The sequence below is a fragment of the Balaenoptera borealis genome (assembly GCF_965194805.1).
Source record: "Balaenoptera borealis genome assembly, chromosome: 12".
In the NCBI taxonomy this organism is placed as follows: Eukaryota; Metazoa; Chordata; class Mammalia; order Artiodactyla; family Balaenopteridae; genus Balaenoptera; species Balaenoptera borealis.
In genome coordinates, this window is record NC_138869.1 from 45,167,087 (window position 1) to 45,193,684 (window position 26,598).

At 58.2% G+C, this 26,598-nt stretch overlaps 1 protein-coding gene and 1 long non-coding RNA gene across 8 annotated transcripts; one reads left to right on the top strand and one right to left on the bottom strand.

The window, feature by feature from the left end:
* Positions 1–1,069: 1,069 nt before the first annotated feature.
* Positions 1,070–26,598, bottom strand: PTH1R (parathyroid hormone 1 receptor; the record flags this gene model as incomplete). 5 transcript variants are annotated; one of them, XM_082347392.1, is made up of 16 exons in its annotated part: positions 1,075–1,626; positions 2,291–2,332; positions 2,438–2,579; positions 3,245–3,339; positions 3,626–3,692; positions 4,055–4,115; positions 5,720–5,873; positions 6,377–6,569; positions 6,795–6,889; positions 7,058–7,176; positions 7,288–7,398; positions 9,021–9,155; positions 11,058–11,160; positions 21,706–21,828; positions 24,188–24,244; positions 26,489–26,598. In XM_082347392.1, the coding sequence occupies 14 exons, from the start codon at positions 21,778–21,780 to the stop codon at positions 1,249–1,251; spliced, it is 1,770 nt and encodes a 589-aa protein (XP_082203518.1). In that variant the 3' UTR covers positions 1,075–1,248. The 5 variants fall into 5 exon arrangements, with proteins under 5 accessions (XP_082203520.1, XP_082203519.1, XP_082203518.1 ...); XM_082347391.1 differs by lacking the exons at positions 24,188–24,244; positions 26,489–26,598 and adding an exon at positions 22,859–22,995; XM_082347394.1 differs by lacking the exons at positions 11,058–11,160; positions 24,188–24,244; positions 26,489–26,598 and adding an exon at positions 22,859–22,892 and having other exon boundaries at positions 1,070–1,626.
* On the top strand, positions 7,415–21,056 carry LOC309608127. Of its 3 annotated transcripts, none has more exons than XR_014232655.1 (5): positions 7,415–7,937; positions 10,389–10,801; positions 11,031–11,174; positions 11,895–11,975; positions 13,144–21,056. It is a non-coding gene; the product is annotated as an uncharacterized lncRNA (long non-coding RNA). The 3 variants fall into 3 exon arrangements; XR_014232656.1 differs by having other exon boundaries at positions 10,389–10,444; XR_014232657.1 differs by lacking the exon at positions 7,415–7,937 and having other exon boundaries at positions 9,163–10,801.

Consider the following 26,598-nt stretch of genomic DNA (forward strand, 5'->3'; position numbering starts at 1 on the left):
GGCCTCTGAGTATGCCTACAGCACCCACCAACTGAGTCTGTGGTCCTGGCCTCATGACCCCTCTCCTAGCCCTCCGTGTGGGGTGGGGAGCTGGAAGGGAGTTGGAGGCAGGGAGCACTCCCCAGGTGCTGAGTCCATGGAGAAGAACAAGGGTTGGAGCTGGAGATGAGAGGAAGGAAGGGCCAGGCAGGGGTACCAGCTTGTGCATAGGCCCAGAGGCAGGGCCATCTTCAGGTCTGAGCAGGAACATGGAGTGGAGAGGCAGTTGGCTCAGTTCTCAGAGTGTCAGGCCGAGGCGGGCCTGTGCCATTCTAGAGTCCAAGACTGTGGTGGGCAGGGGCTGAGGGGGCAAGTAATGTGGTGGGTGGATGTCGGGTGGGGATGCTAGTGACCGCCTTGGATCCACAGTGGTGGATGTGCTGCGCCTTGCAGACACCCACCCCAGCCAGCCTCTGCCCTCATGTCCCTGGCTCCCCCACAGTTCCTTAGCCAGAGCAGAGACCCCAGCCCACTTCTCACCCGATGGCCTTGGCACTGCCCCTGCACCCTCTGTCTGGTTGCTAGAGGTGTGTCAGGTCCAGGGTAGGGGCTGGGGATCACGTTTGGAGGGTTCCCTGAGGGCCCCAGCCTCCAAAGGGCATAGCGTGGCCACTAGACAGGCAGGAAGGGGCCTGTAGCAGGGCCCAAGGCTTGGGGGTGTGGCCAGGGACCCAAGGGATCTGCTGTCAGCCCTGGGTGACAGTGACTGGGGGCCAGCAGGAGGAGAGATGGCCTGGAGAAGCCTGGGCCAAAGCCAGCTTGGGTGCCCATGGAGCCTGGGTACAAGTGCAGGGAGCAGCCGAGGTGACAACTGGAGACAGGGAAAGGCTGGGGCCCTCCTCCTGCCTGGGTCCACTGGGGTGCTGATGACCCAGCAAACTTGAGCTTCTCTAGGCTTAGACAGGGGCCTCTCTCAGGCCCTTTCTGCCGGGCTGGGTCCCGACCCCCCAGGGACTGGCCCATGGTTCCTAGACCTCCTCCTGAGGTAAGACCAAGAACACCCCCATGGCTCCCAGCTCCTCCCCTCCTGGAATAAGTGCCCAGTTCAGACCACAGGAAGCCACACACTGCTTCCTTTTCCTTTTTTTTTTTTTTTTTTTCCTGTTTTGTCCTCCCAGCCCCAGCCCTGAGTGGGCAACTGTCCAACAACCTGCCTCTTGGTCCGCTTGTCAACCCTTATGTCCACAGGTCCAACCCTCGGGTCCCCAATCACATGACTGTCTCCCATTCCTCCTGCAATAGGACAGGTGGCCTCTCCGGTGCAGAGGCCTCCTCATCCAGCCCCGAGCAGGAGCCGTTGAGGAACCCATCGTCCTTAGGAGCGGCCACGGCAGGTGGTGTGGTCTGAAGGGCTGGGGACCCTGGCTTGGTGTGGCTGGGCAGCTGGGGGTGGCCATTGGCTGTGGCAGCAGGCAGCAGGCGGGGGCTGAGGGGCAGGCCAAGTCCCGTGCGGGGCCCTACGTTGGTCACACTTGTGTGAGACACCATTGGACCGTAGCTGTAGCTGCTGCTCCCGCTGCGTGCCTTGCGCTTGAAGTCCAGTGCCAATGTCCAGCGGCTCCAGGATTTCTTGATCTCAGCCTGTACCTGGGATGGCAGGAGGAGGGTGGGTGGTCAGGTGTGCCCCTAACCCCTCTGCCACATGTCCCCAACCCCAGCGGTGCCCCCATCCCTGCCCCTGCAACACTCAGCACTGAATGTAAACAGAGGCACAGGCTATTGCTGGAAAATTTCAAGGCCAAGAAGAATCCCGTCATTCTCAGAACATGGTGCCTGGCTGCAGGCAGTTGACACACCCAGAATCTAGAAAGCTCAAATGACCCCAAGGGTGGATGAGTGTTCAATCCGGATGACAGACGATTCAACCATGGGGTTGGGAAGACACTTGGCTTTGCCCACAAATCCTAGTGCATCCTCAGCCTGAATCATCTGGAAAGACTTCTCTCTGCCTTCAGAACGTCCTCAGGGATGTTCTTGGAGGAACAGAGTAAGAACCAGGCAGAAGAATGAAGGGACAGGACTCGGCAACCCCCTGGCACTTCTTTTACATTTTTTAATTTAAAATTTTTTTTTTATTTTTGGCTGCGCCGTGCGGCTTGTGGGATCCTAGTTCCCCGACCAGGGATCGAACCCAGGACCCCTGCAATGGAAGCACGGAGTCCTAACCACCGGACCACCAGGGAATTCCACCCACCCTCCCCCGGCACTTCTACGTCCTTCCTGCCTAGCCCCAGCATGGCCCACCGCTTACCTCGCCGTTGCAGAAACAGTATATGATGGCGACAAAAAATCCCTGTGGAGAGAGGGTACTGGGTCAGGGCCCAGAGCTGCATCTGGAGAGGGTGGAAGCAGCCTCCCCAACCTCACCCACCCCTCACCCTCAGACAGGGCTGCGCACCTGGAAGGAGTTGAAGAGCATCTCGTAGTGCATCTGGACTTGCCAGAGTGTCCCTGAGACCTCGGTGTATGGCGTGGCCATGAAGACGATGTAGTGGACGCCAAAGAGCGGCATGAGCACCAGTGTGGATTTGAGCAGCTTCCTGGGCCAGCGGGGCAGGGGCGTCAGGGTGGAGCCACTTCCCCCTCAACAGGTGCTGTGTACCCCGACCTGCCAACCCCAGGCTCCAAAAGCCACTAAAAGGCCCGAGGCTCTGGCAGCCAGTGGGGGAGCCCAGTTCACCTGAGCCAATGGCACTTTGTTTTCTCAGCAAAGTGTTAACAGGGCCCCTTGATTCTGAGGTGTCCCAGAGTGGACCATAAGTTATGTCGCCCTGTCCCAGGGCCCTTTGCACCTGCTGGTCCCTCTGCAGGCACTCCCCCACTCCCCCGTGGCCTTACCTCGGTGTCCCAAGGTCCCTCCTCAGGTTTCAGTCAAGTTTCTGCCTTCTCAAGGCCACCCACTGCCCACCTGTCTCTCAGACTCCCTGCGACCAGCTCTCTGAAGAGAAGTCTGGGTTTGTCCTGCCCTCACAGACCCCAGCTCTAGTGCAGGGCCTAGCACCAAGAGGCCCAGCCTGGCTTTGGGGGTGCCCCCAGAAGCCAGGCAAGATCCCATCGCTGCTGGCAGGGCCAGCCAGGGAGTCAGGAGCTGAGTCCTTCCTTGAGACAGGCTCATTCTTGGAGCCTCTGTCTGCTTTTGTACATGGTGCTGGGGTTGGATGACCCCTGAACTCTGAGGAGCCTGGGCATGGTGGGTGTGGCTCACCGGTACTGCTGCCGCGTGTCACACCGGCCAGCGTTTGTCTCCCGCAGCTTGGTGGCGAGGACCCGGACGATGTTGATGAAGAGGATGAAGTTGAGCTGTGGGAGTGAGGGAGGGCTGTGTCTCGAGGCCGCACCCTAGCAGAGAGGGGCAAGGACTCTGGGACCCATGACCCTGCTCAGGCTCTGCTCTGCCACTGTGTCTCCAGGTGGCTCCTTAGGCCCTTGGTTTCCCCATGTGGACTGGGGTGGGGATCAGCTGCTTCTTGGGCCTTGTGGCTCCAACCCTGGGGTCCAGGGAAGCCTCTATAGGTCCCTGTCAGGGGATGGTCACTGGGACCCATGGTCCATACCCCGACCCAGCTCTGTGGCCACCCCTGCTTACCACAATGGAGGCCAGGATGGGCACCTGGATGATCCACTTCTTGTTCCCGGAGCTCAAGTCCCAGCACCTGGGGGAGGTTGAGGCATCAGTCCCCACCTGCTGCCGTTCCCAACCTGAGCCTTCCCAGAGGGAGGCTCCAGAGCTGGTCTGCTCTGACATGAGCTGTCCCCCAACCCCACCAAGAGCACAGGACAGGGGAGTGTCATATATGGCCAGGCCTGAGGCCATCCTCAGAGGTCCCTTTTGAAGTAGCCTCCGCTGACCCTGAGCGGGTACCCAGCTTGAAGATGAACTGAAAACTCCTGAAACTGGGCCACTCAGGGCCAGAGTACAGGAGGTGCCCCTCATATGCTCTACAGAGAAAGAAGGTAGCAGGGGTGTTTCTGGCCTGTGTCAGAGCCTCCTGCCCACTTCTCCACCTGGACCTACCCGGTGTTTGCCAGGGTGGCTCTCACACTGACCCACACAGCCACGAAGATGGCGGGCAGACCTGTGGGCAGAGAGGGAGACAGTGTGTGAGGGACTGTCCATGATGTCTCTCTCCTCAGACCACCTTGCCAGTCCCATTCCCCTCATCCCTGGTGACCCCCAGCTTAGCCCACCATTGTCCCTGACCCCCCTCGCCCTGGGCACATGGGCTAATTGGTGACAGAGCCCTACTCTTGCATGTGCTGCCCTGCTGTCCACACAGCCTCCCCTCAGGGCTCCAGCCCTCAGGACCCTGTTCAGCCCTCTGCCCTCATCTTGGTTCTGCATCTTGTACCACACATGCATTCCTGCTGGGCACTTGGTGAATAAGGTGTCACTAATTTATCCACACCCAGTCCACTCTGCCCTCCCCTCCCCTAAAGGGTGCTGCTCTGGGCTGGGGGTTCCCTGTGAGGGAGGGAGCTTATCATCACGGGTTTTCTATTCCAGCACTGCCACCCTTTAAAAAGTCCTAGCCCCATGGATGAGGCTGGATAGGGTGTGCTGTTGTTCCAGGCTGGATAAAGGGCTACAGGGAAATCTCAGTGTGCCCAGGCCCAAGCCAACTCAGATGGTACATGGTACCTCTGAGTGAGTTTTGCCTCTAGGAAGGAGCCCAAATCCCCACCCTCTGCCCCCACACACTTCATTCTAGGCCCAGGGTACCCTTGGGAAGGGCAGGGCATGAGCTGGGTTTATGCAAGGAAAAGAGCTGTGACATTCCTGTGCCACAAAGTTCTCTGTGTTCCCCTATCTGTGTGCTTCCCGCCCACACTGATACCCTCTAGCCCCAGAGCCCACATCAGCCTGCAACTCTGGGGCTTGCCACGGATGAGGTCAAGGTCAGAGTGTCCACCAAGGGGCAGGGAGGCTATGGTTGTTGATGTGAGGGCCTCTAGGTGCTGAGTGCAGGGAGGGCTCCAGCCACCCCGCCTACCCCTCTGCAGTCTGGCCAGTTGCCCCGGAGCCTGGCCAAGCTCTGGAGCTGCCAACAATAATGGACAATTATTGGTAACTCGATCCCACAGCCCGTGGGGGGAGGAGTGCAGAACCCCAGCAACCCATTCTGCAGAGGAGCTGCTGAAGCCTAGATGATGCTAGAGCCAGGGCCTGCAGTTCTGGGCCATGGACCCTGTGGGCAGGGTGGCAGAAGCATGGACAGCTCCACGCAGCATGGGGACTGGTGGAGAAGTGGGGCTCAGGGTGGAGGGAGGGTTCCAGATCCCAACTCCAGCCCCAGCAGTGGTGATACAGTGGTGAGAATAGCTGCTTTCCAACTCCAGCCCCAGGTTGACCTCTGACCCAAGATCCACTCTGATCCTGAGTGGAATCCTGACCTGAGAGTCCCCCCTTCCCTCTCCTGGGCTGAGCCTCAACCCCGGGTGAACCTGCCTCCAGGTGAGCCCCAACTCCAGGCTGAGACAACCCCAAGTGAACCCTAACCCTTGGCCAACCCCTGTTCCCTGAGCTTGCGGGGGGGCAGTCAGTCACAGAAGGCTCACCACCTGCTGCCCCACATCCGGCACAGGATACGCTGTATGGGTGCCTTCCCCTCAGTGGCACTCTCTGACCCTGCCGCCCATGGTCCCACCCTGCTTGCGCCTCACTGCCTGCGTGCCTGCGTACCCCAGCCGAAGATCGTGAAGCCCCAGAGGTACTTCTTCTCTGAGAAGAAGGCCATGAAGATGAGACTGTGCAGGTACAGCCCCTCCACCAGAATCCAGTAGTAGTTGGTAGCCAGGAAGTAAAGGAAGAAGGTCACAGTCACCCGGCAGCCCACCTAGGAGACCAGCTGGTGTTAGCCACAAAGCAGGGCCTGCATCTGGGGAGGGCTGGGCTGGGCTGAGGGATGGGCAGTGGGAGGGGGTGCTGGTAAGATACGACAGGTGCTAGTCAAGCTGGTGAGGAAGGGACAGGCTCTACCGAGGGCAGGGGCTGAGGGGTGTGTGTGGAGGCGATGTTGCCCAGGCAGGAGGGCACTGACGACGGGGGTGGGGGATCAAGGTGAAGAGGTGGGGTGACTGGGGGTCCTGGGCCGAGGCAGGAGTGTTGATGAAAGCGCCGGGAGGGGGAACACTCACAAAGCTCTGGGCAACAGGGCCTGGAAGCAGGGCTGAGAGGTGCAATGGACGCAGAGAGGTGTGTGTGAGTGGCCTGAAGCGCGTGGCTGCAGGAGACAGGCGGGGGCGAGGGCAGAGGCGCCGCAGGGTGGGTGGGGCTCCCGCGAAGCCATTGGTGGCGAGGGGCCCCGGGCGGGCGCGGGCCGCCGGAGGGGGCACTCACGTAGCCGGCGGCGGCGGCGGGCGGCGGCGGTGCCTGGGCGATGGCGCGCAGCTCTTCCTCCGTGAGGCGCTCAGCCTCATCAAGCGTGGCGCCGGAGTAGAGCACCGCGTCCTTGACGAAGATGCTCACGGCGCGAAGCATGAAGGACAGGAACAGGTGCATGTGGATGTAGTTGCGTGTGCAGTGCAGCCTCCTGCGGAGCGCGCGACAACACCGTGGGTGGGGGCACGGGGACGCGCAGCGGGAGGGCACGAGGCCGGGCTTGGTGTGTAGGGTTACAGTGAGGGGAAGAGAGACATCATGCCTCCGCCCCGTCCAACCACGCCCTTGGCCACGCCCACCGCCCCCCAACTCGACCCCTCCCCGACCACGTCCCCTCCCCACCCCAGACCCCCGCCCCACTCCTCGCTCCGCCCACCTAAAGTAGGCCAGGATGAGGACAGCCACGGTGAGAGAGGCCAGCGAGACGGAGTAGCCCACGGTGTAGATCATGCCCAGGCGGTCAAACACCTCCTGTGCAGGTGGGGAGTTACTGTCAGAGCCCTGGGACTGGGGTGAGCATCAGGTTAAGGGTCAGAGGCCACTTTAAGGTTGCTGGAGGAGTCAGGACTAGGTTCAGGGGTCAACAGTGGAGTGGGGTGGCCTTATACGGGTCAGGTTAGGGAGGAGGAATCCTCGCACCCGTTCACGAGTCTCATTGGTCAGGAACTTGACGCACTCGCTGTAGTTGGCCCATGTCCGGTTGTGCCCTGGCACCAGCTCCCAGCTGCCATTACGGTCACAGCGACGGTAGGCGTGGCCTGCAGGTCCGTGGGAGGGTTAGGGCAGGCAGAGAGGTCTGGAATCACTGAAGCCCTGAGCTCCAAGTCCTGACATCCCTGTGGTCCCCACCCTACTCCAGCCTGCCTTACCTTTATGATTGAAGTCATAAATGTAGTCAGGACAGGGCATGGCCACCACCTCACCTGGTGCCCCCAGCGGCCAGCACAGGATGTGGTCCCACTCTGGCAGGCAAGGGTGCCCTGTGACCACAGAGATAGATAGAAAAGGTGGGGGACATCAGTCAGATCCATGGTTAGTGACCCAGAGGAATAAACACACCTGTGGTCTCTGGCTCCCTCAGGGATAGGTGTGCCCCAAGACTGGAGAACTCAGGCCTGGAGCATTCTGGAGAGAATGTATTGAGCCCTTACTCCCTACTGTGCCCTGCACCCACCTGGCCTCATAGAATTCCCTACAGACCCTCTATGCAGGTGCTGGTAATGGTCCTATTTTCTAGATTGGCTGGCGGAGGCCAAGAGAGGCGAGTGATTTGCCAAGGTCATACAGCCCAGGGCCCTGCCCTCCTCTGGTGCTCAGCCCCTAGCCAGACCTCTCTCTTTTCTCTCTGTTCTTGGTTCCACCTTCCAGGTGTCCCTAAAGAAGAGCAAGTTCCCAGACTAACTGTCCCTCAGCTGAGAATGTTTCCTATGTGCTCCTTGCCCAGGGACCATGGACTAGAGGAAGAAGGTCTAGTTTCCAGTGCCAGCTGGACTCCTGAAGAGCTGCCCACCTCATGCAGGTGTCTACCCTCTTTGCACTTCAGTTTCTTCATTGGGAAATTGGGATTGATATGCACTTCCACCACTATCCAAGACCCGCCCTGAGCACCTGCTATGAGACTCTGGTGACCACTCGTGGGGGTACATATAATCCCCCAAATCTAAGTGCTAACTGTGGGATTCAAGTCAGGGCGACACATCCCACTTTGGGGCTCCAGCCTCACAGCAGAGATGCTAAGTGACCTTGGAGAGTCTCCAGCCTCTGAATCTTCCACTTTTCACCCCCAGCTCCCTTCTTTCCCCCTGCAGGGCTCCAACCACAGGACTCTCCAGCCACCCTGGAAGGTTGCCTTGATAGCTAGACCCACCCCAGCTTGGTGAAAGGCTCTCTGTCCTGGGCACCATATTCCCAGCCCCGCCTGGCCAGGCCCACAATTCCCTCTGATCCCTGGGGAGCCACAGGGTGACCACAGCCTCCCAGATGTGGCCCATCTGGAATCTCCTGCCCACCCAGCCGGTTCAAACTGGCCCTGTGGCTGCAGCCTGGGCTCTGCGTTTGTCTCTCCTTACCTCCCTGAGGGACAATGCAGCCCGCATCTCCCTCCCTCTCTTCTCTTCTGCCCTCCTTGTCCCACTGTCTGGCCCCACCCCTTCACAGCCGCCCTTCTGTCCTGCTCTGTCTCTATGGCCAACCCCACTATGTGTCTTGATGCACCCTCCTCTGACACCCTGAGTCCCAGTCCCAGTGTGTGCCTCCTGGTCCCCTCTCTGTCTCTTCCTGCCTCTCTTTGTCTCTGGGTCTCTCCCAGCCTCTCCCTGCCCCTCTGTCTCCAGGGTTCTCTGTCATCTCTCTCCATGGGAGGGGCCACAGCCCTGGGTCCACCCCTGAGGTGTGGGGTCAAGTTCTCTGCCCACATTTCCTGGGGGCCCTAGTCCATCCAGCTTGCCTGCCCCCTCCACACTCTGCCCCCTCGGCTGAGTCTCCTCCTAGCACCTCCCCTTCTACAAGAGCCGAGGAGCATGAGCTCACATGAAGGCTGTAGAGCAGTGGGGCAAGTGGGTCCGAGTCGGTCTCAGATGGATGTATGGAAGCACAGACGTACCTCGATGCCTGCTGCCAGCGGACACCTCCTTGTCCTCCTCAGACTCAGGGTAGAGCTTCCCAGATGCCTTCTCTTTCTTGGGCTTCCCTGATGTGGATGCAGATGCCCATCCTTTGTCTGATTCCATTATGTCAGCTGGAGAAATTAGGGCAGTTATGGCTGTCGACAGCACTACAGCAGAAGACCCAGGGTACCCTCCTGCCTCAGACTCCCCCTTTGTACAATGGGGGTTGTCCCCTGCCCTGCTGACACCTAGGCTGATGACAGGTAGGGACGTGCTTTACAAACTGTAAAGTGCTCGCCAGGTGCAGAAGTAATCAGTCGGCATGGAGACTGTAAACAAGGGGTTCAAATGGTAACGAACACAATTCAGGTGTGGGATCAACTAGTGAGTGGGTTGAGCGGTAAATCTGGGCAGAAATGTCTGACCCAGGAGTCATAGCCAAAGCCCACGCAGGAGGCGAAGGCCCCACCAGGGGGCGCATGGCAAAAGTAGACAGTAGTGGTGATGTCAACAGAGGTGAAACAGTGAAAATGAAGCCGGCCAGAGCGCTGTGTAGGTCGAGAAGCTGGTGGTGCGAAAGACAAAAGCAAGAGTGTGCAGTTGTCAAGGGAGGACAGATGAGCCCACCTACCCCATCCCCTGCCCTAGGATACCCGAGTAAGGGGTTCACAGCTTCCACAAGGGACCCTGGAGACTCCCCATCTGAGATGGGGCCTGGCCTTTCCCTCCACTGGAGAGATGCCTGAGGTCTCTCTTCCTTGCTGAAAGTCTTCCTCATTATCTAACCTTCAGCTACAGCCCAAGCCAGGGCCCCCTGGCCCTCCCATGTCGGGGTTTGTGGCCACAATGAGAAGCTGAGTGCAGACACCCTGGGCTGGGATAGAATGGCTGTGCCCATTTTCCTGCCTGCGCCCTGGGGCATCAGTAGGGTGGGGGTAGCAGGATGAGGTAGAGTGGGAAGGGAAGGCCTCCATCGGGAACAAAGAGAGGGCAGAGGGAGGTGCCTCCATGCTTCCACAACCAGAAAGACGGCTGGGTTCAGGAGCCCCCCAGACCCTGATGTGACTGGGGCAGAGGATCAGGGAGCCACTGGTGGGGCCAATGTGGGCAGGGCTGTGACTGCAGAGACCATGTGAGTCCCTGTGAATGGGCGCAAAGTCTGTGGGCTCCAGGGTATGTCACTGTGTGCTTGCGTCCTGGGTGTGCATCAGCGTCCTCTCCCAGCAGTCTGGGGGCCAGCTCAGGGGAGGAAGCTGCTCTTGCCTGCCAGTCAGGTGGGGTCTGGGCCTCTTCCAGGTTGAGATTAATCAGACAGAAGTCAGAGGCCTGGATGGTTGCTAATGAAGCTCCATTTCCACTTCCAGGAAATGGACTCAAGGAAGAGACCAGCTTGAGACTGGGGCAGGAGATGTGAGGTCAGGTGAGTGCCCCTCCCAGCTTCACCGTGGCAGGGGTCCCATGGAGATGCTGTGTTGGTAGAAGGAAGCCTTCCTTCCCCATCAAGAACCCTTTACTGGACAGTGAGTGTGACTGACATAGAAGCCCATCCGTATCCCTCTATTCTCCTCCCCTGCCAGCCCCATTCTCCTGACCCTGGACACCTCTGCCTTGCCCTTTGCCCAGGGGGCCTGTTTCAAAGACCTATTCTTCCTTCTGGACCTGCACTGGATACCTCCTCCTCCTGCAGAAAGCTGTCCCAGCCCACTCCAGCGGGGTCTGGAGCCCTAGTCAGTGCTCCTGATCCTGGCGTGCCTGACTAGATCTAAGCCAGTTCGAGGTGATTCAGACAGTAGTTGCCTCCATAACCTCCTATCCCCACCCTGGGTGGGGAGGCTCAGTGCATCTCTGAGCCTGTTGACTTTAATCTCACCTGACTCACCCCATTTTTGGTCCTCACTTTGGCCTGGCCCACTTTACCTGGACCTACCCTCCCTTGGTGCCACTTGGTTCTGCATCCTGGGCTCCCACCTTCCTCTGGCCCCTCTGTCTCCTGACCTTGCCCCCAGACCCTCCTCCTTTGGCCCCGCCCCCACCTGGCCTCTGCAGGACTTCTTTGAGCCGCTTCTCACATTGGGCCTGGGCACGGTGCAGCAAGAAGATCTGCTCCTCTTTGGTCATGACGTCATCTGCATCCACCTACCAAGCCGAAGGTCAGATTGCAGGCAGGACTTACCAGCAGAGCAGCAGACTCCACAACTATCCCAACCTCCTTGAGGGATTCCCCCCCTTTCCAAAGAATGCGGGAAATCTGCCTTATGTAGCTCCATTGTACAGAAGGGAAGCCTCGGCTTCAAGGGGAAGGGCCTGCCCCACCATAGGGAGAAAAGGGGGAGGGGTGCTGTCCCCTGCTTGCCCGATAGTAACCCCATAGGCTGCAGCCACTGATATTCTCTGTCCAGTCTGTTCCCCAGGGGTACGTGGGAAAGGGATGGAATGTCCCAGGGTGGATCCTCACAGGATCCTGGCTGTCTATTGGGGACCTGGGTGGAGAGGGGGTGGATAAGGGGTGGTGAACTCTGGGGAAACAAACGGGGCCTGGATTCCTTCAAGTCCTAGTGCCCTCGGGACCTTGGGAGTCACCAATTTCCATCCTGGCCCTCTCCCCAGTCAGTGCTTTCCCCGTGAATGGAGAGTGCCTCAGCTCCTCCCACCCTTGAGGTCCCAAGAGGGAGAGGATGGAGAAATTGCTGGCAAGTGGTCTGGGTTGGGCGGGGCACTCCTGTGCAGGCTGTGGGTGGGAGTCACCCACATCCATTGCTTATCTGGAAGTTTCCCTACATCCAAGTAGACCCTGTGTTCTGATGATGTGGACAGGCCTTTGCTCCTGCTGTTCCCTCTGCCTGGAATGTCCTTCCTTTCTTTCCTTCCAGCACGTACACCCTGGATACTGGCTGCCACCCACGAGGGTTCACTGGCATCATTTTAAGGAAGAGAGCAGGAACATCATGGAGGTGGGGGTGAGATGGGACTCACCCTGAGCCTCTGTTTCCCTGACTTAGGGTTGGAAGGAAGTCAGAGGGTAAAGGCAGCATCCTGCCCTGGGAACAACTCAGTGTGCCCAAGCCCAGCCACTCCCATGAGTGGGACCCACAAGAGGTTAATGCATGCCCTCAGACCCCACCTTCACCCCCAAGTCAGGGCCGTGTCCCCGCAGACCCCCAGGACAGAGCCTGGTTCCCTTAGACCTTCAACAGGCAGAGCTGCATCCCCTCAGACATCCCCTGTCAGGGCCGGGTCCCTTCAGTCTGAGCGGAGCTTTGGAGGGTGGGAGAGCCCAGAGGAGGCAGGGGAGGGAGGTGGAGGTGGGGGGAAGGGGCGGGCCCCAGCATGCGGGGGCGGCCGGCCGGCCGGGAGGGTCAGGGAGCACGCTGCAGGGAGAAGTTAATTGACCGAGTCTCTCGGTGGCAGCAGCAAGGGCTTCTAGGGCCAAGGAGTCTCCAGTTGGCTCGGCTGGGCTTGGGTTCTGCTGGTTTCACTTAGCAGAGGCGCGTGCGCGTCTTTGCGTGTGCGCGTGTGAGTGGCGGCACAGCCTTGAGTGGCCGCGCACAAACACTGTCTGGCTGGTGTGTGCACTCGTGTGTGCCCCTGTCTCTGTATATTCTCACGTGGGGATCGTCCAGCATGCACATTTGGGACGTGAGCCTGAGGTGTCTGTGAACATGCATGTGTACCTATGTTTCTGGGCAAAGGTCCGCGTGTGTGTGTCTGCGAGTGTGTGATACGGTTGCTCATTAGCCTGCATGTCTGTGGGTGTCCGTGCTTTCGCGGATCACTGGCGTCTGAATTGGACCCTCAGATCTCAGCTGGACCCAATGCCCAGGAAGGGCTGGAGAGATTCCCACGTGCTTGCTGCTGGCCCCTACAGCTCCTCTAACTTCCCCCACCCGCAGCTAAGGCTGAGCAGGCTGGGGCAGAAGTAGCGCTGGGGAGATGGGGCTTGAGGGAGGACAACTCGGGCTTTCCCTAATCCAGGGGGCTCCAAGACTAACCTGAAGTTCTCTTTGTGCCTCTGGCATTGGGGATCCAAGCTGCTGAGGGGTCTGATCCCTGTGTAGCTGCCCTGCCCATCCCACCCCCACTACAGCACCCTTTCACCTCCATTTCCATTATTGCAACTAGTACCTCTGTCAGTAACCACCACCACCATCACCACCACGACCAACACCACCAACACAACCACGCCGCCCACCGCCAATACCACCGATACCACCAGCAGTGGCAGCAGCACCGTTACCACCATGAGCACTAACTACTATTACCATCGGTATACCCACCATCATCACCATCACAACTGGTAGAACGTCATTACCATCACCACCACCAGTGCTATTTCCACCAGCACAATTACCACCGTGACCATCACCACCACCTCCAGTGTTACCACCAGCATTGCCATCACCGTCCCCACCAGCACCATTACCACCAAAGGCAACATCAGCACCATCACTGCCACCAGCCCCATAACCACTGTCAGTACCACCTTTCCTATCATCTTATCCTTACTCCCTCAGCATGCCCCCTTCCCCACCACCCCTTCTCCTTCTGCCCACCTTCGTCTCTTTCAAGATGAACGGATAATCACCAGATTTTTTCCAGCTGAGGAAAAGCTCCTGGGTGGCTGACAGGCTTCCACCAGTCCCCAAAGTCTGGCACACCAGCCCTCCTGATAGACAGACTAGCCCACTGATGTGACCCACTGAGGGTTACGGCTGATGGCCTAGACTAAAGGCAGGCAGCCATGGGTTGAAAACTGCCCATTTGGCAGACTGACAAACAGACAGGTGTGCAGCTGGGTGACGACCAGGAACTGACCCACACACCCTCTCACAGGCCCAAGGCATCTGTTCAGCCGCCATCTACTGCTGCTGCTGCACTCTATGGCCAAGAGGAGGCACATCCTCTTTTCTGGAGTCTCATTTCCTGGCGGGTCTGGGAATGCCCAGGAGAGGGGAAGGTATGTGCTTCAGGCACCAGATAGCCCCCAGACTCCTTCACCCACAGGGACGGTGGCACCATCTCTGGCCCCCCTGGACTGTATGACCCATTTCTCTGTCACCCAATCATGGCAGAACTGCCACTGCAGCAAGAAGAATTCAAGCCAAGGAGCCAAGAAAGCACTTTCCCAAGGAGTGGAGGGCAGCTCTACAGCAAGAGCATCCCCACTTGCTTTAGAGCACAGCTCGCCTGCCTGGAGTTCGTCCATCACCTCTCCCTCCAGCTGCACCCTCTCCTCATCTAAGGAGATTCTGCCACCAGCACCGGAACTTGAATCCTGCCTCCACCACTGACTGGCTTTGTATCTTTGGCAAAGCTGTTTAACCCTTGTGCCTCAGTCTCCCACGTGTAAAATCAGGATAATAATAGGGCTGTTGTGAGGGTTAAATGAGGTCCTGTATGAAAAGCTTGGGCAGGGGTGGGGCCCACAAAAAGCTGGTTGCTATTATTACCACTGGGTCAGCAGCAGCACCAAGTCATGGCTCCCCGCCTCCGGCTATGGGCCACCGTGCTGCAGGGCACATGGGTGCCCCCGGGCTCAGGACCCAGACAGGCAGGGGGAGACTGTCTGAGTAGATGACTGAGACCAGGGGCCCACAGTGAGGGGCAGGTGGGTGGTGGGACTCCAAGGAGGATTGGGAGCAGGGAGTACAGGAGGGCCTGCAGGTGAGGTGTGCCTGACAAGCTTTTGGGGTGAAAGGACACCCCAATAACTCCCTGCATTTCTCGATCCACCCTGGACTCACACTAAGATTCAGGGTCACTGCCAGACCCCCATACTTGGGCTTAAGGGGCAGGAGGGCCCCTCCTCTGCCTCTGCCCTGAGTGAGGTCTTTTCTAATGGAGTGATGCAGAAAATGCTGATAGCTCTGATTCTCCTCCTGGCCTGGACACTCCATCCGCTGCGCCCTCCCCGACCAGCCCTTTTCCCCCTGCAGAGTTCAGTTCTTCCTGGCCTAGCTCCTGGTAAGGAGGACTCACTCAGACTTGTATCATTTTAGATCCAGAGAGTCTGTGCATCTCGGGTCTCACGGATGAGGACTGAGGGACCTGGAGCTGGGTCATGGCCAAGGGTCAGTTAGTCCATACCCACCACTGATAGGGTCACCTAGCCCTGGTGCCAGGTGCCCCAAACCCCTTTTCCTCCCACACCCCTCCTATGGTCTTGGGTTAGGGCTGACTTCCCCTGACCTAACCATTGTAGGGCTTGGCTGTAGCACTCTCCCCATGTCCAACCCTCTAACATGGAACCTTCCTGTGTACACACATGTGCATGATCTGCAGTTTGTGAATATGCAGGGAGAGAAGTGGCCTGGGAGCCTAGGGCTGGTATTTGTGGGGCTACAGGCAGGGTGAGATGGGGGCTGGAAGCCAGTATGTTATCTACAAACATAGAAGCTGCTGTCTCAGGGAGAAAGTAATGTGTGGTCAAGAAGCCCGGATGTGTTTCTCATTTCCTGAGTTCAGAAGCTCAAAGGAAGAGAAAAGCCATCTGCTCAGTACCCCTCCCGCCAGGGGGCAAGCAGCTCCTTCTAACTCAGCTCCCAGGGAGACCCCACTGAGAATGGTGTTGGAGCTGCGGATGGCAGTGATGGTGGCAGTGGGGGTGGAGGTGAAGACAGTGAGTGGGGCAATGTCAAGGCTAGTGATGGTGGTGGAGGTGTGATGGTGACAGTGGTGGTGGAGAGTCAGTTTCGTGCCACTGACCAAATGAGGGCCACTCCTCTCAGTTCCTCTCCTAACTGCCAAATTCCACACACTTGCTGTCTGTGATCCCAGACATGCCTACATTCTCCTCCTCCGGGCAAAACAAAGGAGGAAATACAAGGGATCCTTCTTCAGCTGCTGACACCTCTGTCTCTGGGAAAAAGGCTCCTTCTACCACATGGTGTCAGCCTCAGGATGCCCTCTTGGGTCATCTCATCCATCGCTCTGACTGGGGTCGGCCTGCTCCCCCAGGGGAAGGCAGCTGCTGGCTTCTTGGTCACCTCCGGAGAAAGCAGATCTACCAACATTCATCCCTGGATGTGACCAGTGTCTCCCACCCCATGAGAGCCCCTCTACATGTTGGCACCAGCCATTGCCCCTGGAGCTTTAACCACATCTCCTTCAGCATCCCCATCTTACAAATGAGGCCACTGAGGCGAGAGTACAGTTAGAAAGAAGAGGGCCAGGAATGGAGCTAAGGTCTGCTTGATACTGAAGCAGCAACCCCAGAGGAAGGGAAAGAAAGGAGGAAGCACCCCGCCACATGGATCCTCTAGTGCCAGCCTCAATACCAGTTTGCCACAGAGTTCTTCTGGATTGTATCTTTCACTGTGTCAAGCAAGAGCCTCTTTGCAGAGCACCTAAGGCAGCTTCCACAAAGGTAATTCAGGAATGGAGGTAGACGTAGAGGTGATCAGGTGGTGATGGCGTTGGTGACGGCAGCTTGTGCTCATCTCTAACTGGGCAGAGGACAGTTGCACCCTCGTATTAGGAGGAAGGAGAGTTTGTACCTTCAGAAAAGCCAGAAGGAGAAAACCCTGGCTAACGGGAGACCCCCTCGTGACCTCCTGGCCTTCCTGCCCCTCTTCTCCAGGTTCCACTACTGGGACCTGTGCTGGCACCCCTTGATGTCTCCCATGCCAGCTGGCTAGGGACTGCTCCCTGCCCTTGCTGCCTTCTGGCTGGCTGGCTGGCCTGAGCAGGCTGGGACGGGTTCCTTGCCGGGGACACTCCTGCCCCACCACGCCACGGCTGACAAGTGCTGACTTTTCCTCCCCTTCGCCTGGCCTTCCTGAACAGGCTGCCTGTGTTCGGGGCTGGGAGGGGCTGGGGGGAGGCACTGTGACGCCTCTCATCCTGGCCAGCGTGGAGGCATTCAGGGCAGGCAGTGGGATGGAGCCTGGGATGGCAGAGTTGGCTGCTAGGACTCTGTGGATCTTCATAAGTGGCCTCTACCTGGGCTTGGGGACCAAGGCCCAGAAGGATGGTATGACCTAACCTAACCATAACCTGGTCAGCAGAAGAGAATCCTACCAGGTCTCACCTCTGCACAAGGCAGGTCCCAGAGTTGGGGTTCTGAAAGGTTTGGAGGTTTCTGATGTCTTTGAGAATCTGAGCAAAACTTTGCACCTCCTCCCAGTCACACTATACTTTGCAGACAATTTCAGGCATCTGCAAACCCCCCACTCCACCCTTTCTTTTTCCGGGGGCTCTCTGAAAGAGCTGCCTTCCTGATGTGGTGGCCGGACCAGGGAGTGTCCCCAGAAGGCCCACAACAGGAATCTGGGGGAGGCCTCTTGATGCCTCATTACAACATTCCGAAGAAAACCCAAGTTCCCGGGAGGGCTCAGCCCCCCTCCTCCTGCCCTGTCCTCAGGCAACTCCCAGAGCTGGGGGTGGAGGGTGGAGGTGTTTAAGGGCAGGTGATATAAAAAGCTTCGACGAATCAATACGAAAAAGACAAATAACCCATAGAAAGATGGGTAATGGCTCTGAGCAAGCTCTTAGAAGATGGACACTAAGCCAATGTAAAAGTCCAAAAGCTCACTGGTAATTGGCAAATTAAAATGGCAAGAGACACCATGGCAAAGGTGAGGAAAAGAATCTTCAGGCTACCCTGTGAGACAGAGGGTGTGGGGAAGAGACCTCCTCCGTCATTCCTAGTGTTGAGTATAAACCCGCACAGGCTTTTTAGAGGGCAGTTTGGCCATATCTATTACAATAAAAAATATGCATGTTCTCAGACCCAGCAATGACAGAATCTAGAAATATGCTACAGGGAAATGGTTACACGAGGACATGAGAGGGCACTTCAAGGAGCTTCCCTGCCACCGTCTGGAATCTCTCTCTCTCTCTCATACACACACACACACACACTCATACAAACACACATGAAACTATCTAAATGTACATTCCTAGGGACTGCTTAATGAATCTCAGGTTTTGGAACACTATGCAGCATTTAAAAAGATAGATTTATGTTTACTGACATGAAGATCTCCAAGACACACCTTTAAGTAGAAAAATGCATATGGCAGAGCCCTATATACAAACTGCTATCATTTACTAAAAAACAAATACAGGGGCTTCCCTGGTGGCGCAGTGGTTAGGAATCCGCCTGCCAATCAGGGGACATGGGTTCGAGCCCTGGTCGGGGAAGATCCCACATGCCACGGAGCAACTAAGCCTGTGTGCCACAACTACTGAGCCCTCGCTCTAGAGCCCACAAGCCACAACTACTGAGCCTGCGCTCTAGAGCCCGCGAGCCACAACTACTGAAGCCTGTGCACAGCAACGAACCCAATGCAGCCAAAGATAATAAATAAATAAAATAAATAAATTTATAAAAACAAACAAACAGCAAATGATAGAATAAAACTATCTACTTTATATGTATACAAAAAGGTACCTGTTTGGAAATATACAGAAAAAGATCTGGGAGGACATCCCCCACCCACACTGTTTAAAATTGTTTTCTCTAGAATGGGGAATGGGTTTGGGAGTAATCAAGGATAACTTCTGTTTAATCTGTATTACTTGACTCTTTTATAAGAAAGAACATATTCAAGTATTAGTTATGAAATTAAAATAAGAAAATAAAAGTAAAATAACCAAAGGATTCTACTTAAAAAAAAAAAAAAGAAAGAAAAGGAAGAAAAAGAAAACCTGAGTGGGACATAGGGATCTCCTGCCAGCACAAGCTCTCACCCTGCTTTGGAGGAAGAAGCTCAGTGCAGGAGTCTGAAGACTTGGGTTCAAATCCCACCTCTGCCACAGACTCACTGTGTGACCCTCAGGGCCCTTTCCCATAAAATGGGTGGATGAACAGATGGAATGAGAAAATATTTGTGACCGTTTCTAGGTCAGAATCGGGGGACGGCCACTGTTCAATACGTGTTTGTTCCTTCCTGTCTTTAAAAGTGAGCCCCTTGGCTGAGCTGCCCTTGGAGCCTGCTGAGAATGGTTCCCTGGGTCCCACCTACCACAATCTCTCCTGAGTCTGACCCTGAGGTCATATCTCTACACTCTAAGCCTCCCAACCCCACAACGCTGACCTTCAGCCTCTCCTACTGCAGTTTCTCCTTCACAAGCGTGCATGCTGAGGGTGTCCTTAGGATGAGGCATCCCCAAGGATAAGACCACCCCTTACCTCCCACTCACAATCTGTGGGCCCATCCCTTCCTCCAAACTTCACCCCACCTGACTCCCAACCTCACAGCTACTCTTTTCTGTAAGGCACAAGACGGACCAGCTAAGTCTGGCCACAGCCAGTGTCCTCCCAGTGGGACACTTTTTTTTCCTCCAACCATGGGGTCCCTCATGGAGGAAGATGTGAGCCTGGTCCTGGGGCCAGCTGGGCAGGCAGCACATAGGTTTGGTGACAGGGTCTATCAGCTGAGGGTAGAAGCAGTATCCCCTGGGTTTAGGAGAGGGAGCTGGCAGACTCTCAGTTTCTTGCTGGCTCCAGCTGAGGCCAGGGGGCCTACAGGGTGTTGGGTGACCCTCAGGCCATATCCTCTATCCCCGGAGCCACGGGAGGTTCATTGCACTCACGGCCTGAGTGTCCAGCCATAGATGTCCCAACAAGGTCCCAGGGCAGACCCAGCCCTGGCATCCCTCCTCCTTTCCTACCCTCAGCCTTGGGCCAGGGCTAAGCTGGGCAAATTCTCTGCACGTGCCTCAGCTTCCCTGGAAATCAGTGTGGGTCCCTCATAGAGGCACAGGGCTTGGCACTGGTTGACATGCAACAAATAATGGTCATATCAGTTGTGTGAAGGTCAGTTAAAGGGGACAATAACAGAACCTTTCTCAGAGGGTTGTTGGAAAGATTAAACTAGCTAATATTGTGAAGTGCTTAGAACAGTTTCTGGCAAGCAGACAGCACTACAGAAGCATTTATTAAATAAAAACAAGAAAACAATAGACCTGGATGCACATGTGATCACAAACACACACACACATGCATAACCATGCTCCTACAAGTCATGTGCAGACCACAGCCTCAGACATACGTGAGCTCACACAAGGTCTCAGACACTTGCACTTACGCAGACCCAGAGAATACCATGCTGAGTCCCACAGAGCCCTGCTCGGACACACAGATATACTCACAGGTCACCCACGCCCATCACCCTGTCTATTCCTCTACAGTCACTTGCACACATGTGTGCACACAGACCACACTGGCTGGCTCTGCACAGCGGCTATGCTCACACACCCTGGAAGGGGCCCTGGGAAAGGTGAGCCTGGCCCGAGGGGACGCTGGGGAAATGGCTCTGGGCCCTGGCATTCACCAGTGTTCGAAGCACCCCTGCACAGGGTGCTGATCGTCTCTGAACCTCAGTTTCCTTATCAACAAATCCTTGTATGGGGCGATGTCTCTGGCTGTGGGGTGCCATGCTGTGTAGGCATGGACCACAGTGAATGGGGTGTACTGAGGCCAGCAGAGGAGAGGAGAGCCTCAGATCAAGGGATTCTTAGGCAAATGTTTCTTTCTTGGTGTCTTTTTACAGATAGGGAAACTGAGGCGTGAAGAAGGATAGCCCAAGGTTACACAGGCATTGGCAGAGCTGGAGGAATCCAAGAGCTCCTGCCTTTCTGCCTGGGGCTCCGCCTGGATAGGGAGCTGGTCAGGGGAAGGCTGCCTGCCTGTGTCTCTAGATGGCAAATAGCCGCACCTGGGAGGTGAGGGGGAGGCAGCGGGGGCCTTGAAGTCAGACACAGGCAGACAGTCTCCTCAGCAATGGCTGATCCCCCAGGACAGGGCTGCTGTGGGATCTGACTGACTCCCCAGGAAATGGTCCCCAGACCCTGGCCCAGTCTGAGGAGGGTACTCGGCTCTTTGTCTCCAGCTCTTGGCCTCTGTCAGTCTCTCCCTATTTTTCTTTGCTATTCTTGGTCTATCTACTCCTCCTGCTCTGGGGAGCTCTCACCCCCATCTTCTTTGTCTCTGTCTCTCTCTTCTCTCTCTCTAACCTTATCTGTCGCTTCTTCTCTCTCTGGTCCCCTCTTGGCCTCTGCTCTCAGGAGGGTACAAATGTGGGTCTCCTCACTCACCGGAGCATGTTTCTCCTGTGGGAGTGTTCTGTGAGGCCAGTCTCCTTCAGGGGAGCTCCATCCCTCCTCCATGCCACACCATACCCGTCTCCCTGGGCAGACATCTTCCAGTCTGGGTGAAGCTGGGCATGAGTGCACGCATGTGTGTGTGCATGCGAAGGTGAGAGCTTGAGGGGTCCTTAAATCCTACCCCCTGACCTCAGACCCACAGCCCTGTGTCCCAGATTGCAAACAAAACTTGCAGAAAACAGAGGACCCCAGAGCAAAGTCTGTGTGACCCTACATCAGGGCCAAAGCCTAATCTTCTGCTAGATCACACTGTCATCTTCCAGGGAGACACAGAGCAGTGATGCTCAGAGAAGCAGAAGATAGGAGATCCCTAACCACAGATTTCCAGACCTGGGACCCCAACCCAGTCTTCAGAAATAAGGAAATCTTAGGCATCTGGAACCCAGAGTCCAGACACCCCAGAGACAGCAGGCACCGAGGATCCCAGGCCAGAGGGGACCCCCACCCAAAGTTCAGGTTACTGGGGGAACTCAAGCCTCTGAGCCCTGGACACCTTCCCCCCACCCCCAGCCCCCGCCCAGGGACCCCAGAGCAAGCCCGAAGCCTGTCCTGGACTTCGAGCGGGGGACTTACCAGCACGTATGCGGAGCTGAGCACTGGGCAGCACAGCAGGAGCGCCAGGCCGGGCGCGATCCGGGCGGTCCCCATCGCCACCGCCTAGGGCCCCGTCCCTCGGGGCAGCCGCCGCCGCCGGCCCTGGTGGTGGTGGTGGGGGGGTACAGAGCTGCGTCAGGCCGGGCTGCCCCGCCCACGCCAGGGCCTAGGGGACCCCGGAGGCCCGGCGGCCCGAGGCCCCGGGGCCCGGCGCGGGGCCCATGCGCTGAGGGCTAGGGAGCGAGCGCAAAGGAGAGAGAGGGAGGGAGGAAGGGAGGCAGCCGGGGGCCGGGCGGGCGGCGGGCGGGCGCCGAGAGCTGCGGAGCTGCCCGTCTGCCTCGGAGAGGAGAAATCACATCCATATGGCCGGGCCCCCCGCCCCCGGCCCGCCCCCCGCCCCCCGCCCCCCTCTCCCCCCGCGCCGCCTTTTCTTTTCTTTTCTTTTTTTTTTTTCTTTTGGGGAACTGGGAGCTGTGGCTTTGCCCCACGCCCAGTGGGGGAGGGGTCGGGGGAGGGGTTGGGGTCGCGGTCTGCAGGGGGCGAACGGGCTGTTATTTTTAGCTCCGCGGCTAGCGCAAGTAGGGGGGCGGGGCGGGGGAACGCGTTTTGCGCAGCTCCGGGCGTGCAGCTTGGGTACTCGATCCCAACTTTGCAAAGACACTGAGCCCTTCGGCGATCGGGCCGCCAGCTCTTTGCCCCTCGGCCCCCTCTGGTCCTCATCCCGTCCGCGTCCGCCTCCGGCACTCCCTCCCCATCCTCGGCCGGAGCCCCGCCTGCGCCCGCGCCGCTAGAGCGCGCCTGCGGCCGGGACGCCCGGTCTCTCTGCCTGTCTGTCAGTCCGTCTCTAGCTCCCCCGGCCTTGGCCTCCGTTCTTCCAGCAGCCCCGAGCTCCGTTTCGGTCACTCCCTCGCTCCCTCCCTCCCCTCCCCCTGTTCTCTCTACGAAAACATTTGCAAGTTTCCAAAAAAGCCACGGAGCCGAGCGGCGCGGGGCTGGCGGCTCCACGGGGCTCCGAAGAGGCGCCGCTGACTGACACTGAGACAAACCAGCCCGCCCGCCCTGGTCAGGCCCGGAGTCACCCTACCCAACTCCAGCCCCCTCCCCTCGCCGCTGGCCCCCAACCCCGACTTACTCCGAGCGCGCCGCCGCGGCCCCCGCCTAGCCATGGGTGTCGGGGATCCCCCGACAGCCTCCCCAGGACAGCGCCGCTTCCGCGGCCCCGGGGAGACTTCATGGAGCTCTTGGGATTCCCCCCTGGCCGGCCTGGCCTCCAGCGCCCCCCGCCCGGCCGCCTCTTGGAGCCGCCGCCCGCCGCGCGCGTCCCTCGCCTCGGCGTCTGCCGCTCCCCATCCCCCCAGCGGCCCGGGCGCCTCTTCCCTCCCCCGCGCCCTCCCTGGGCCTCTCCCGCCCCCGCCCCCCCTCCGTCTTCTCCGACGCGGTGTGGAGCGGCAGAGCGGAGCCCGCCGCCCCCTGCCCCGGGACATTTCTCTGGAGGCCGCGGCCCGGGGTCGCACAGCTGCGGGATGTGAGTGTGGAGGGGACGGGGCCCGGGGAGCTCTGACATCGGGGCCCGGGAACGTGGCCCGAGCCGCTCCCGCCGCTTCATTTTCCTCTCCGGGAAGGCACAGACGTTATTTTTTCTGATCGTCCGGCCCCGGCCGGTGAATAGGGGCCCTCAGCCGCGAAGCAGGCCCTCTTCACTGAAGGTACCCCGCGCGCCCCCGGCCGCAGCGCTGTCTGTCCGCCCGCGGGACTCCCGCTCAGGCTGGACCGGGATCCCCGGGGAGGCTGCTCTGCCGCCAGCCCCAGAGCCTGGCTCCGCCACCGCCCTCCTGCCCGCCCCGCCCTCGCCTGGACCCCCAGCCTCAGGAATCTCCCGAGTGGGTCGGTCTGCTGTGCCCCAGACCCGCCCCCGTCCCTGCCCGCGTCTCTGGGCTCACGTCCCTCTCTCTCCCTCCCCAGTCTCTCCCGGGTCCGGGTCTCTCCGAGTCTCTACCCATCCAGACGCCGGCCCGGCCTCTCTAGCTCCGCCCCTGACTCCACCCCGGGCGGCTAGAGGCCGCAAGACCTAGGGCTCAGCCGGGACCCCCACCGTGGGGTTCCACCTCCCTCTCCCACTCCTTCACACCCCCAAAAGCTCTTGGCCGGCTCTGGCCCACTGGGGACCCTCAACTTGCGAAAAGGGCGGGAGGAGACTTTGGGGGCAGAGGCCAGATGGGGGCGGGGCTTATGTGCTCCCGCCCGGGGGTGGGGGGGAGGGGGATGCAGGAGTGCTCAGAGGAGAGGACCTCGGACCCCAAGCCTACGACCTCTAAGTATCAGGTGGGGAAGCTGAGGTGCAGGGAGGGCCTGGGGATGCCTGGAGCAAAGGGCTTTAAGGATGGTCAGGAGGAAGCTAATGCGACTGTCAGGGCCATAGGAAATATCCGGGCTAAGTGGCAACCCCAGCTCACCCACTTACCAATTGGGTATCCTGGACACGACGACTCTCCTGCTGTCTGAGCCTCAGTTTCCTCATCTGTAAAATGGGGAGCTGACCAGCTGATTCAAAGGGCACTTTTAACTTTACTGTTTCAGTGCCTCTGAGGATGGGTATCTCTTTGGGTTTCTGAGAGACCCATGGACTCTGGGGGCTCCCCAGGCTCAGCCTGTGGAAATTGAGCTCCTCAGAGCCCTCAAACCGGCCCCCTGTCTCAGGGATGACCCCTCTTTTCAAAGTGAATGAGTGCCCAAGCCCAAGCCCTAAGGCCACTGGAGTCCAACTGCAGCCAACTTTCCTGGCAACCCACCCCCTCCTCCTGCTCAAACCCACCCATCTCCCAGACTGTACTCACAAGGGTCTTCTCCATACATTTCTATGGTCATACTCTCTTCCATGCCCCACTACCCTCAAGTTTCTTGTCCTGGTGTTTAGACTGCTGTTTGAGGCAGTTTCCTACAAAGGTGACTCTCCCCAACAGGCACCGTTGACTAGACTCCTGGTCTTCTTTCTGTGTTCACTGCGCTGCCTTTGCCTTTGTAGTTTCCTCAGCCAGGATCATACTTCTTTGCCTGGTGTAAAGGACATCCCTCTCTCCTTGTGTCTCCATCTCTTCCATTATTGGGGGAGGGGTGGCTGTGGTTTGGAGACTGCTCCCTATGGTGTGTGGGCTCTTTGGGAACAGGGACAGAGGCTCAGGTGCCCAGAGCAGGCACCTAAAGAACACTCATGGTTCTTCAAAGAAGCTTTATGTCTCTGTTTCTAAGCAATTCGATTCCAAGTTTTATGATTTGATGACCCACACCCCTTGATGATAGGAAAAGAACATTCATGGAGGGACTGGAGGTACTGAGAGGTGAAACTAGGAGTTGATGGAGGAAGTCCTTCTCAGATCTGACACCAGCAAGCTTGAGATTGAGAAACAAACAATACCCTGTGCTTGGGAGGACCAGGGTGGGCTGTGGATAGGGCTGCACAGAGGGATCATGGGCTCTGGGCCCCTTAAGGGTGTTTCCCTAGCCATAATTCATGTGCCTCACTCCAGAGTCTCCTGCTGGACATTCCACCACTGTGGGCGGGGCCACTGACCCCCTAAATCACCCCCAGGCCTCTGGTTAAAGTGCCACTATGGGGGTGGGGGTGTCACACATTAACTGGTAGCACCCCAGTGCCTGGCAGAGCACAGCCCACCCTTTTTGACAGGCAAGCCCCAGGGCCCCAGGGTCAGTTTCTGGTCAGTTTCAGGTCAGTTTCAATGGCGTTTAGAAAGTTCTGGTTGGGGGTGGGGAGTGGGAGTGAGTCCCTGTGGGGACTCCCCTCTTTGATCCCCAGGCTGGGGCCTAGGAGGAGGAGCCAAGGCTGTCACTGGCGCTCAGAACTGGAGCAGGGACTGCACTCTGTTTCAGCAGCCCTAGGCTGACAGGCCTCTGCTGCCGCCACGGCCACCATGAGTAGGGCTCTGGCCAAGGTACACAGACCCTGGGGCCTGGGTGGGCACCAGACTCAAACAGGAAAAACAGAGGCTCTCTGAGACCTGCAGCCTGGCCTCACTCCCTCAGAAAATCCCTTGCCCGAGCCTGGAAGCTATCTGGTAAAATTAGCCCATAGACCCCGACCCTTCGTTCCCTCAGCCCTAGCCCCAAAGTCAGCCTGAATCCCAATCTCAGCCCTGATCCCAGAGTTAGCTTTACCCCCAGGTTGAGTCCTTTCCTTGTCTGATCTCTAACCCCTGGTTGAACCCTGACCCCAGGCTGAGCCCCCACCAAGCTTCAATCCCAGACCTCTTTCCAGGTTCCCAAGCCCCTCTGGAAGCTTTTCAAGACAAGGGGCTGGTAGGGGAGGGGATGGCCAGGCCATAAGTGAACCTAGGTGCCACTTTTACAGCCATTTCGGCTGCTCATAATCACCCCCCACCCGGATGAGTCACTGGAGGCTCCCAGACAGCTGGTCAAGCAGCCCCCTCCCCTTGCAGCAGGAAGCCTGGCTTTCTCACTTCTCAGGAAGGTGAATGGCGGGAAGCTGGGGACACAGGGGGCCAGACTGCCCTGTCCCAGGCAGGGAGCACTCCCGGGACAGGCGGCTGGGAGTGTGGGATTCCTGTCCCTTCTGATCACATGGTCACAAGCCCCTGCTGCGGTAGCACCAGATCCATAGATATCTCCTAGTGGGCATACGTTGTCTGCCCTACAAGCACAGGTACACACACACTAACCCAACTGGGTGCCCCAGCCTCACCCCTTCCAGCTACACTCAGGTCTCAGGGCTCCCCTGAACCCCACTCACCTGGAGCCCACAGGACGTTCCAAATGGGACCTAGAGCCACAGAGTAGACTCAGATTGGCCATGGGGAGGCTGTGGATAGCCCTGAGCAGCTTCTGTGGTTCAGACCTAAG